Source organism: Amblyomma maculatum, chromosome 8, assembly GCF_055883805.1.
Source record: "Amblyomma maculatum isolate TAMU_Amacu chromosome 8, ASM5588380v1, whole genome shotgun sequence".
Taxonomy (NCBI): Eukaryota; Metazoa; Arthropoda; class Arachnida; order Ixodida; family Ixodidae; genus Amblyomma; species Amblyomma maculatum.
Window position 1 is genome coordinate 27,582,202 of NC_139351.1, and position 13,609 is coordinate 27,595,810.

Sequence of the window (13,609 nt, forward strand, 5' to 3'; positions counted from 1 at the left end):
CTATCAATCTGCGATTGTGTTTATGGATTCCAATCAACAAAAGCATGTTTTAAAACTGAACGAATTAATGATTTACACATTAGTAGCTTTATATATACAGGGAGTTAGTTAATTTGCGCCACAGGAAGCCCAACACTTTAACTACTTTATTACAGATGTAATTAATGCGATTAGTCTGAGACGAAGTTATGTGAGATAATGAAACCGAGATATTTATACTCGGACACGCTATTTGAGGTACGGCCCTGAAATGAGTAAAAGCCGATAGAGGAAATTTATTATCACGATGTCTGTGAATATTTTCTTGAGCACCAGGTGAATAACCATAGATTAGCTTAGGTGGCATCGAGATAGTTGGCCAACACAGTCAGCACGAGGAAGGCTGAGTCATATTATCAGGCTGCGTAGCCTGAGGTTTTTATTGCTCACACGTGAGGGGAAACTGTTGCTTGGTGCCTGTGTGTGTTGCAGGGCGCTGGTGGGGATGGTGATGTACAATCCGGAGAGCCACGAGATAGCCAAGCCCTCCGAGCTGCTTTCTAGTGTGCAGGCCTACATGAGCGTACTGCAGGGCATCGAGAACCATGGTGGGTAATCATTTCTGTCCTTGTAATCATTTGAAAGTGTTTGAATCAACTCAGCCGGTTTTCCAAGTGTTCAAAGTGGCAGGAACCACCTTTATTTTTATTTGATGACCTTTGAATTGCCGCATACATTTTGAACCCCTGCGTAACGGACTTCCACGTAGCGAATTGCTCGGTATTGCAAGGTTTTTCAATTCCCCAACACCGCCCCCATTGAAGCACATGTATTTGAAAGCTGTTACAGGAGTTCACCTTGATATAATGAATTCCTGGCGCCAACTATCTCTTAGCTAGTGTTGAATTATTGCAAATTTGGCAGAACCCTGCAAGTTTTGGGGTGACAAAATGCAAACTGGCATTGGAGAGACATTTACAATCACAAAGAGGGCTTGTGGTTGATATAGCTCCGCACCGTGTTTCAGCCTACGTTGTACCTACGTTGCAAATGCAGCAGCCCCCGCTGCTTTCGCTTTTATAACGTTGCATTATCATATGTAGTTCATGCTCACAGCAGCACTGTTATTCTTGAAGATACTACTGATAGTATTAAAAAATACTTATTAAAGAAGTATGTTGTTATTCTTGCATTATGGATATCAGTTGCAAGGCAATTTCATCAGTTGCACGCATTCAAAGGAAATGCTGAATGACAACATAGTGTCATTGCCTTAACACTGAATAAACTGTGATTATGCACTTTGATTTCTTCCTTGATCTGATTAACGTTGCTAAGTGTTGCTTTTATTTTAGAAAAATCAATTGTAAATGTCACTCGAATCTTTAACCGACACAGCATGCATTGTGTCTTGTCACCTCCCACGCCCATTGCCCGGTCTTTCACCAAATACACATACTGCAGTGAAGTGATGCGTGCATTTCTCCTTTTTTTTTTTCAGGGTAATTTAATAACTCAGACTTTAGATAATTTGAGCATTTTTTCCGGTTTCTTTTACTGCGTTGTGTTTCGACAGTGACAAAATGCAAAATTTCCTGTTTGCTGTGCAATGTCAGTTTTTGCATGCAATTAGGAATGTTAAACCCCTATAGTTTACAACTCAGATTTAAAAACTATTACCAACCGCATCCAATAGGTGGTGTCCAATTTGAACGAGCCGCAAAGCACGCTGGGTAATTCCGACTTCCGGGTCGATCGGCGAGACGCGGGTCTGCTGCGCTGTGCTTGAAACTCGACATCAACAAGCTTAAATTCGACTCTGCACATGTTTTATATACGTGAATGAAGTTGTAGAAAAGGTCATAATGATCTGCACACATGTTATGACCCCATTAACGTTTCGTATTTGAAGAAAACGGGTAAAAAATTGTTGCAAGTGCAACCATTACAACGTGTGTCGTCTGTTCGCGCTGAAGTTTAGCATGCATCATTCGTTTTTCATTGATGATAGCATGCAGTCGCTACATATATCTCTTTAAATATACTAGAGTAAGCATTATTTAGAGGTATTTCGCTAGCAGAAGCCGGATAATTAGACTTCTGGCAACCGCAGTTTAGCGATACGTAGGAGCGGACTGTCGCGCAAGCTGTACGACGGCTAAGAGCTGAAAGCATGCAAATACCAGGAGGACATAGTGCACTTTTTTTGCAGCCTTTACAAAGCGTTATCGGTTTAGGCTGCACTGCCCGAGAGAATCAGAGCAGCTAGGGTTTCTTGTCTTGCGGTGTACTGCAGCTGCCTGCAAGCATGGCCGGTACATCGTGTTTTAGTTTCTCAGCTATAATTGTCACATGTGATTGTAGCAGTGTATTGTGCTATTCCTCTAGTAGATCTTGATTTACTTACCAGTGCTTCAAAACCTTAAGAGCGTGCACAATGCTATTTTAAGCTACATGCTCTTGATAGCTCAACTTATTTTGTTTACATATATGTGCTAGTTTGTTTTTGTTTGTTTTTTTAAACTGTAGGAGAGAATGCCAAAAAACTGCATCATGGTAAACATATACTGTCAATCAATGAAACAGGAGGATCACGAAAAAAATAATAAAAATATCTCTCAAGTATTTGATTTTTACTTGAGTTGTAGTACGAAAATGCAACTGCATGATGTATGTTGCATTTTTAGCACTGCTGTATTTATTTTGCATGCATCATGCTTCAACATGTATGTAGCCAAGACTATATGGTTAAAAAGTTTTAGTAATGCTTGTTGAGGGCCTGGGTCGGCTAGTAACCTAGCTATTTAGGCAGTCAGAGAGACAATATATCCACTTGCCGAGGCTGCAGTGCATGAGAGAAAACCCCACTCATAAACAAAATTAACTAGCATAGTGTGTGGGACATTTTACGCCATTCACATACAACTCTGGAAGCTCTCCATGTTTGAAATTCCCATGTTTGATTGCCCAATACTGATTGCTGCATTATGTCGGCCAAAAAGGGAAGTACTAAAGCAAAAGCTTTGTTTTAATGGCGTCTCTCGAAACCTCCAGAAACTTCAGAATGCGAAACCATCATTTCTTCCAATCAAAGCCTGGAAGAGCCTGTAACTATTTTTCTGTTGTGTACTTTGTGCTTGGGGTCTGGTTGGACAGAAAAACTAGACTGTGTACATTCAGCTGTTTCCAGTAGGCACATAAGCTGTTAATGCTTACATACTGAAATGTGGGAATGTATACCTTCTGCACTATATACAACGTGTTCAAGGTAAAGGAGTCAAGTATGAAAAGCCAGGCATAAAGTCAACTTGTGTTGTGTTTCTTCATAATGAAAACATCAATTGAAAGCAATATAACGCTTAGCAGAGCTTTGCTACGGGCACCAGAGAAACAGTCAGGCACAAGAAAATAGCCAAAGATGAAAGTGACTATAGTCTTTAATACAGCCATGAAAGAGCAAAGAATCTTGGAAATGGGAAACCGTTCTCGTACTGTAATTACACCTCATATTACTTTCACCAGCAGTACTTTTGCAGCACATTTTTTACAGCATGTGATTAATGACCAACAAGCAAGGCTGAGAGTGATGAATAGTATATTGTGGCAAAATGCCTAGTACAGGCTGTAGAAATAAGCTTCAATAGACCTGTGGGCGAGTAATAGCAAGCTGTAAGAAAATGCACAGAGCACAGAAACCTTGCCTCGGCAAGATTTATACTTCTTACCCTTACAAACATAAAAGCTGCTAGCTAGGCCAGCCTCTGCCTACCTTGCAGAATTTTGCACTTTTAGAGATAGCCAATGGCCACCAGCGCCTTGTTTTCTATCTGAAGGCCACACAGCGAATGAAAATAACACATAAACTTCATGCATGCAGCACCTTGCATTGGATCACAAGTAGCTTTAGACATTCATTTAATTTTCGCATGCACATTCAGCAGCACCTAGGCCATTATAAAACTGCTTTGCTGAACAGCAAAATTTGGTTTTATACCATGTATCTCAGCTGTCACCTATTCTATGTGCCATACAATGAAAGATGAAACATAGCTGGACAATATATATTAGTGCTGTCCTGAAGTGAAGATATTAATGACTCTGACCCGGAGTATAGAAAAATGCTGTTAATTTTTATCCCTGCAACAGTCTTTAACTGTCTCTTTTTCTACACAGGACAAGAATAAACATCACAGCACCATGTAGTATGTCTGGACAAGCAGGAAGCTTTATTCATCTTGCTTGTATTTCTCCGAAATTTCTGCGTGCTCACGTTGATTGCTTCGCTGGTGAAAGCATGTTTCATTATCTGGAGTTAAATCAGCAAATAATTGCTTACACAACAATGTATAAATCTTACAACCGCTAACGGTGACACGCTGGCCTAGTCAGGCAACGAGACCGACTATCGACAGCTGATTGGTAAGCACTGGCCGTGGCTCTAGAAACTTCCATTTAGCAGAAATGGCCGGGGAGGAAATTGTTCAGTACTTATAACATACCATGCTGTACTGACGGAGGCCAAACAACACAATTTGCGAACCTTTTGAAGACATGGAACGACCGCTCGCTGCCACCTTTATCGTGCGAAAACAGCTGCAGCGCATAGCCAAAGTCGCCCGAGCGAGAACTTGGTGCTCCTGAATGAGAGCAAACAACATACTTCACAAAATTTCCTAGCTTTCACAACGCTATCCAGCACTTGCCGTTGACAAAACGCATAAAATAAAATAAAGCCTCGTGTTCCACGTGCAACTCGCCGTCGATGGTCAGCTAGCGGATCGCAACGGCCAACTGTTTTCGCCGTTCACAACTCGACGGCACTCGGAACATCTTGTATCGCGTTCTAGTTGAGTTGCCGTAATTGGAAGCCGAGCACAACACCACATTCCCAGCACTTTGAGCGCAAATATCAAGAGAATAAAGGTCGAAACTGTATGCCTGCAAGCAATTCCACCAGAAACCAAACTACAAAAACGACCCGGAAGTTAAAATTCACGTGACAAAGCCTTGCTGTGATGCAATGTCTGCCAAAACTTGGACACCACCTATGTCCTGTCATTTTTAGATCAAATATTAAAAAGGAAGAGGCATTTCTGACTGCATTCAACTTTTAGTTATTACTAGGGGTGTGCAGATATTCTCAATTTCGGATACGCATTGAATGTGTTTGTCATTCAGTTTGCATTTGATTTGAGAAATTATTATACAACCTTTTTACCTCTGAAAATGTGGCTACAAGCAAATCCCGCCGACTTCATTAATCCAACGATGGAAAAACCGCGATATTTGGGCAAATTATCCAAATACCAATTTTGAAGTTTTAGGAAAACTGTACTACAAAGGTGTCATCCTCTCTTCCTTCTCGACCGTTTTCTACATATACTGCTAATATTCATATGCTCCTGTAGACTTGAATGCCATGTGAAATGTGTTGTTGTAATAGGTTTTTGCCACATACCACAGTTGGTAAAAACAAGATGGCCGACGACCAACTTCGTGTAGTCTCATTGCAAACTTGTAGTTTTTGTGTTTTGCTTCAAATTTGCTCCTGTGGTATTTTGCTTCAAGTTTAGCGCGCCCACCTGTGGCACTTGTCCTATCGCCTTCAGAATTCTTCCCGCATGAGTTTTGTCATCTTGTTTTGGTCAACCACCAATGCAGGAAAGCTCATGTGGAGAGTTTCTCATGGGCTCCCAAAGAGATGCAGACTTAAGGTGTGATGTGCCAACTGGATGACTGAAGAACGCATTGGAGTTCATGTAATTCCAACATGAGTTCCTGGTCATTTCTCTGTTCCTTATTAAAAAGCAGCCTCATTGTTCCAAATACCAGTATGCATCACTCACATTCACATTGGTCTTCTAATGTGCCAAAATTGTACACTTATCATGAATTTATCTTGTTTGTGGGGTGAAGCCTTTGAATTTTTAGTAATTTTTTTTCTCACTGGTGGAAGATGGTGGACGAGCATTTCATAACCCAACCATTTAATAAATTAGTCATAATGTGAAGCCGCAGCAAAGTGCTTTGATTATAGTCGCAGTTAGATGTCTAACATTTTTACCAGATGAACATATAATCTGTTTCTGCATTGTTTGTGAAGCACGTGAGAAAGCAGACTGCTTGAAGGCCACTTCACATTGCTGGCCACAGGTCACATGTGTCTGCTCTGAACCATTGGCCAAGGCATCAGTGCTGTCCGTCGAGTGCTGGATCTTGGAGGATCCTAATATATAGCTTTCAATCATTGTGATGATGTTTCCCAGTCGACTGATCTGGAGACCTGTTTCACTTGGGGCAGCTCATTTGCACAGGTTGTCAGGCATGCATCTTGTCATCATCCGTATGTTCAGTGTATTATGTATTTGAAGAATTCGTTGTGGCTGTGCTGGTTTCTTTTAAAAAAATAATAAATGAGAGTAACATGTCATTGGGGCTCTGTTGGGCTTGGCAAGTTTCATGAGAAAATGCCTAGGAAGTCTTCTTGACAAAAGATGCACAGTACATTCGAAGCGGATATATCGAACTCGAAGGGGATCGCAAAATAGTTCGATATATCGATAATTCGATATACAAAAATCGGCTTGTGACGGCACTTACGATGCCAAAAAACGATACCGTATTTGTCGCGTAATCAACCCACTCGCATAATGAACCCACCCTGCACTTTTGCACCGAGAATTTGAAAAAAAAAAAAAAGTGTTAAGGCCAGCTCGCTCACATGCAAGCGATTGAGCGATCTCAGCGACGAGCGGCAGTGACAGAGCGAAAAATTTCAAACTCCCTCTCGCTGCTCGAGCCACCGCGGCAGCTCTAAACAAGGTTTTTGTGTTGCCGCGGCAGAAATCGTCGCGAGTGTTTTCGCTTGCATGTCGATGGCGCGCATCACTCCGTTTCGGTCGTCTCATCCACAGCTCATTTCTTGGCAGCATGCCAAGATGCTGCGCAGCGATAACGTCGGGGCGCGTTTATCTCTTGATAGCTCCTGCGGTGGCGGGGAGCGAACTTGGCAGAGTGCCCGTGATGGCTTGATTGCACGTACAAGCCTGGTTCGATTTATCACGTCGCGCTTGGGGCGGGCGTCATGATCGCAGCAGCTGACCGCATGCTTTCGTTGATTCATATATGCAAGAATAAACGACTCCCGCTAAAAAAAAAATAATAATAATCCTGCCACTTCTTAACGTGCGAACAGCACAACGATAAGAAAGGATGACTCACAAAAAAAAAAGAGAGAGAGAGAGAGAGAGCTGCCGCTTTTTAACGTCCGCAGGCACCATAGCCACCTCAGCCGCCGCAGGCAGAGGGTTCACACGCTGGAGAAAGCGTCAATGCCTGTCTGAAAACGGGCTGAGCTGGCTTGGCGCATGCGTAGGGCATGCTGAAGGAGAGAGATAGCTCGGCAAAAGGATGGGCACACCCACTCACATGGCTTGCAAATGTTATGTGTTGGCGCGCGAAAAACGATAACTGCAGATGCGCACGCCTTTGAGGAATGGGCGGAGCGCTGCCCAAACCAGCCGTCGCCAAACTGTCCCCCCTCATTCCTTCCGCATGTGACTTGAAAACGGCAGGCGGCAAACGGCCAAGAGTGATGCGATCGTCTTTGGGGAAGACACACTTTCCAGTGCGTGGTGTGGAGTTCGATATATCGAACAACCGGTGAAATTAAGTTCGATATATGACGCGGCTTTCCTATACTTTTACCTGGGATTTTCAAGGGGATAATCCGTGAGTTCGATATAACCAAAATTCGATATATCTGGGTTCGATATAACCAGGTTCGACTGTAGTCTATACTATATATATGACTTCGCCTGCTGGAGGTTATTTAGTTGCATGGGAGTTCTATGGTGCATAAGCAACCATGGCTATCGTGTCTCAAACAAGCCTGCAGCAGATCATGCGAACGTTAATGTAGATGCATAATGAAGAACGAATGAATGGTGTTAGGTTCACGTTAACATTCACTTGCAAAGCACTTCTGTTCGTTGTCGCAAGCGGTATTCTTATGCAAGCTTTTCCTTGTGCTCTTTCCTTCTTTGTCTGGCCCCATTGCGCAGTGCACGTAGACGTGACGCGGGTGTTCAACAACGTCCTGCTGCAGCAGACGCAGGCGCAGGACAGCCACGGAGACAAGACCATTGCCACTCTGTACACCAACTGGTGCGTGCTCTGTCTTCTCGTTCTGCAGCTGGTGTTGCACCTAGGGGATACTCGTGCCCTGTACAATCTAGCACAGTTTCAAGGTTATCATGCTCATTCTAACGAGACGGAGCAAAATACTGTTTTGTGTCATGACGGTTGCTTAGCATTAATAAACATGACAGTGCGAGGTCTTTCAACAGGCTGAGCTCACGCATTCGTTACTGAGTTCTTGCTAAAAGACTGAGAGCACTGCAGAGACCTGCATTGAAGAAATGCGAAAGTATGTTCATTGGCTGTTCTGTAGTAGCCCCTAGAGTGCCGTGACTCAGCACTTTTGAGAGTCATGACCAGACACTAGTCATGGCCATGGCTTTGGCTTACAGAAGTCATGGACTCATAGTCATGCACATTAGATCTCTGATCTGACTGACTCATGACAAGTGACTATGACTCACATGGTATGACATTTATATACCACTTGTCATTACAAGCACATCATGACTACCAGCTTCATCTTAATGTGGCATCATATGAGACGTCACATTTTGCTTCCGTGTTTTGCGAACATGTTTTTGCAAATAGAGCCAAGTAAGGCTTTCGCATTAATAAACCGTGTTCGAGCAGTTCATTTGAAGTAGGTTAGCTCTGAAGTGATGACCTTCATATTGCGCTAGACCGTACAATGCTGGGCACCTCGGGGAACAGGGCTCGTGCGTGTTCATCATGCTGCGGCGTGCAAGTGCAGGTACCTGGAGGTGCTTCTGCGCAAGGTGACGGCTGGCCACATGTGCTACTCACCCCTGCACCGGGCTTTCGTCAACCTGGTGCACGACGGAGGACAGCAGGTGCCCTTCACAGCCGAGGAGTTCTCCGATGTCCAGGGTGAGGGCATACCTCTCTCTCTCTCTCTCAGACGATGCTGCGATTTCAGTATTGCCTGGCAATACTAGTTCGTGGGGAATGCAGAAAACAGCATCTGGCTGATTCTTCTCGTCAGTCTCGACAACAGGAATAACAGTTTTGTGCTAAAATAATAAAGCCTCGGACAGTTCTAGAGGCAGAAAATGTGTCTGTCCATTGCTAGCCTACCAAGTTAGGGCTGCAGGCACAACTTTGGCCTTGCATTTCTTCACGGAGAATTTTGGAGAGAACCGGACACAGCTAATGCGGGACAGGGAACTAATGCAGGTTGGTGATATCCTAGTTAAAATTGAGAAGATGAAATGGACAGTGCATGTAATGTGGAGACGTGGTAGCCAGTGTTGGTTATTTAGGGTAATGGAGTGCATTCCAAGAAAAGGCTAGCGTACGGTGGAGGCATCGGGGTGGGTGAGATGGAGTTTTCAGGAATTGGGTGGACGCACTGTGTGCAGGAGTGGGGTAATAGACCTCTCCTGGCCTCCGTCATGAGAGCACGTGTTTCTGGACCAATGGGTAAAACTACCGGGCAGACCCTACATTGTAGAGGAAAGGGTGGAATACAAGACAAGGCGCCTATAATCGGGACAACAAAGGGGGTAGGGCAGCACTTGTAACTAGAAAATCCGGTTCAGAAGCAAAAAAGGATGATTTTGCCCGTCTGGCGCCGCCGCTTTGACGTCACAGTGCTTAAACCAGGGGGAGGTCTATTGAAGGAATATCTGAGAGTGGAATCGGGATTGTGATGATGGTGGTCCTTGTGGTGCAGAGTTGCGCTCGCTGGCTGAGCTGATTGGGCCCTACGGCATGAAGTTCCTCAACGAGAGTCTCATGTGGCACATTGCTAGCCAGGTGGCAGAGCTGAAGGTGAGAGAACATCTCCCGAGAGCTGATGATGGCTTCTTTTGTGTTCTGTAGACTGAGCAAACATATTTTATATTTCCTCATCTGGTCTGGTTGCTTTTGCAGCCTCTTGTGTAGTGGCAACCCACCTGAGAAAAATAGCTGTACTTGGGGAGTGGTCCCCATGTTTTTGTGATTGGCCAGAGGCATTGTATAGGTGCAAATGTCTTTACTTTGAGTTTAAATATGAATTTCTTTTTGTCAGTAGACATGCAATGAACTCCTCTTAACCTGAACTAAAAGGATATTCGAAAAATGTTCCGTTCATCAGAAGTTTCATCTCATTAAAGTGCAGACATTTCATTAAACTCAACTTTACTCTAATACTAGCACTAGCCCTTACTGATGTGGGCGCACAGAAAAAAGATAACTCAGTCATAACCTGCTTCAATTTTTTTGTTGCTTATTCACAAACTGTGCATGTTTGAGAGGCTTGGAAGGAATTCTGCACACTCTTCAGGCTGAGAGTAGCACTGCGAATGTACCACTGCACCTCCAACTGCACTTGTTGTTGGGCTACTTGGTAGCTGATCATGGTAAATTTAAAGGCACCAGAAACCACGTACATACAGTCGGAACTCGGATATATCGAACCCGGATAATTTGAATTTTAGTTATATTGAAATTGAACTCACAGAATATCTCTTTGAAAATTCATGTAAAAGTGTAGGAAAGCTGTGTCATATATCGAACTCCAGTTTCACTGGTCGTTCAATATATCGAACTCAGCACCACGTTCTGGAAGGTGCGCCTTCCCCAAAGACGATCGCATCACCCGCGGCCGTTTTCCGCGTGACGTTTTCCGTTTTTCAAGCCCTAGACACGCAACGGCTGCTCTAGAGCAGCGCCGCATCCTTTCCCCAAAGGCGTGCACATCTGCGGTGATCGTTTGCCGCACTCCAGCATGTGGCATTTGCAAGCCATGTGCATGAAGGAACGAGGGAACCGGTGCAGCCGCGATGTTTGGAAGAGGGGAATAATGCAATAGAGCGAAGCGCAAGAGTCTGGTGACTCTTCTGCCGAGCTTTCTCTCTCCTTCCTCTCTCTTACCCAGTCTTTGTTCGCAGTAGCACGTTTACGCCTGTGCGGACAAGCAAGCTCAGCCCGTCGGACGCTTTCTCCAGTATGTGTTATGAACCCTCTGCGCGTGGCGGCTGACTTGCGATGCGCGTCTCGTGTCATCGTGCTGAACATATGTAAGCTATGGCAGTTGCGGATGCTAAAAAAAGCAGCAGATCTTTTATTCTTTTTTTTTTTTTTTTTGCAAGAGTCTTCCATTCTTGTTGGCACCCTGAACGTGCGGCATAGCATATGATATGGCGACTGCGGAAGTTAAGAAGCAGCAATTTGTTTTTTTCTTTTCTGAGAGTCGACCATCCTTGTCGTGCTGAATGTATATCTATGGTGGCTGTAGGGGTTAGTGTGACGGCCGGCGCTGAGAAGCTGCTCCGAGTAACAATGACGATGACAGATGGCACTACAGGGCGCAGGTGTGTTAGCGGCCCCGGTGGCGCGTTTCACCAACACCACCCGTGATGCGGGCAGGGTTCTGTGCTTTTGCCTAGCCCGTTTACTTTCTGTCAGCTAAATCATGTTCCTGTGTTCTGCATGTACAGTTACCTTTTAACGCTATAACGTTAAAGGCCCCGTTCATCGAAAACGGCGTCATCCCACTGCCTGTACACATTACAAGCGAATGTGTTTCATCAACGAATGCTTGCGCCTCGGCTGACGACGTGACAACGCACTCCGAGTACAGCTTTCCTCGCACGAAAACAGAGCAAAGTACGGAGCCCATCTGGTTGCTTTGCCAGCGAAACTTGATCAGCTTTCGCAGCAGCACATGTGCGGTTTCCTCTCCATCCTGCTCAGAAACAGCGAAGCAAACTAGTGTCAGGGCGTCAAGCGAAGCTTGTTCCAGCTACCATCATGGAAGTTAAAGATACTGTATCTCTGCTTACAAATCGTCGTCCCGTGCAGCTGGAACGGCCGCGTTAGAAACACCAGCGTCGTGCTGGCTTGGCATATGCGCGGCTGCTCTGTGCACTTTCCTTCGTTTTGATGGTGGTGATTTTTGATCGCAGAGGTTTCTCTCTTTGCATTTGGTCGGGGTTTTCTTTATAAAATACTTGGGCGTATCCGGAACTACCATGAGAGCAGCGCCGTCTTTCAGGTGGGGCCGATCGCGTCAAATTTCAACCACCCTTCCGCCGATCACATGCTGAAAAAGCCTCTTTATAAACTTCTCCTCGAAGTGGCGCTCACATACTGCACAATCTGAAGTGAGCTCCTTGTCGGCTCTCTTTATATTTCAAGCCCACAGTTCTCGCCGCGCTGCTTCCATCGGTGCATGAAAAAGGAAAGCCTTCAGTGAACAGGATCATTATCCACTTTTGCATCCCGGTACAAAGCACGTTCGTGCTTTCGAAGCCATGACAAGCTCCTCGCGTATACTACATCACTATAATAAATAAAAATTTCAGCACCACAGAAACGCGAGAACAAGATCCAATGTTAATAAAAACAGTGCAAACGTTCAGGAAGACACAAGACAATGTAAAAAGAAGCTACAGGACAAGCTGACTCACAACTCAGCCTCAGCCTTTAATCCAAGGCCCAGACAAAAACAAATGGACGAAAACGAAGCTTTCATGTAAATCATCCCTGGGTTCATCTGCTAAACAAAAAGTCACTCAAAAAAGACACCTCTTTACTTAAAAGAGCAAGAGAAGACTTGCTGACGCACTTGATGTCTCTTGAAATAACATAAGCTTCAACCAGTTCTCTCGTCAACTTTTCTTTGTGCCGATACAAAATTCTAGCCTGGTCAAATAGGCGAAAGCTTCGTTTTCGTCACATTTGTTTTTGTCTGGGCCTTGGAGTAAAGGCGGAGGCTGAGGTGTGAGTCAGCGCTTGTCCTGTAGCTTCCCTTTATCTTGTCTTGTGTCATCCTGTACGCACCATTTTTTATTAACAATGGATGTTTGCCAACTCGCCCACAGAGTATCTTGGCGAGAACAAGAGACACGGAGTGAAACACAATGCACAAGGGCATAACAACAAGCGAAGGCAACTGCGCCTGGCCGCGCGTCATCTGTGGACATCCGTGGCACACCAACCGTACTGCAGCGCCTCCAGCGGCTCCGCGAATTTTCATCGTGGTTTCGCACTCTCCCGAGCAACGCGCATACCCTCGCCCGTCACACTGCCCCCTACAGCCACCATAGTATGGCTGTGGACGTTGAGCAGCAAATTAGTTGATTTTTTTCTTTCTTTTGTGCGAGTCGTCTATTCTTGTCGTCGTGCTGAACATGCGGCGTAGCGTAAGCTATGGGTGGCTGCGGACGTTAAGAAGCGGCAGATTTTTTTTTTTCTTTTTTTTCTTTTTTTTTTTGTGAGAGTCGTCCATTCTTGCATCATTTAATCAACGAAAGCATGCGGTCAGCTGTGATCATGACACAGATTTTTAACAGTGGAATTCCCTTCAAACGGCATTTGCACCTATCATGCTTTCCAATGATTTTGTGGCAGTGGATTATGTCCGCCCCAAGTATGGCATGATGAATCGAACCAGGCATGTGCAATCAAGCCATCACAAGTACTCTGCTAAGTTTGCTCCCCGCTACCGCAGGAGCTATCAAAAGCATAGTCGAGAGATAAA

At 44.7% G+C, this 13,609-nt stretch overlaps 1 protein-coding gene across 1 annotated transcript in view; it reads left to right on the top strand.

Moving 5' to 3' along the window:
• The window catches only part of Hem (Nck associated protein 1 Hem), a 99,668-nt gene that overhangs the window by 59,218 nt on the left and 26,841 nt on the right, over positions 1–13,609 (top strand). Inside the window, exons 14-17 of the mRNA XM_084576151.1 lie at positions 472–587; positions 8,043–8,145; positions 8,873–9,009; positions 9,815–9,912. Coding sequence (XP_084432277.1) covers positions 472–587; positions 8,043–8,145; positions 8,873–9,009; positions 9,815–9,912 — 454 coding nt within the window. The remainder of the gene's footprint in view (positions 1–471; positions 588–8,042; positions 8,146–8,872; positions 9,010–9,814; positions 9,913–13,609) is intronic.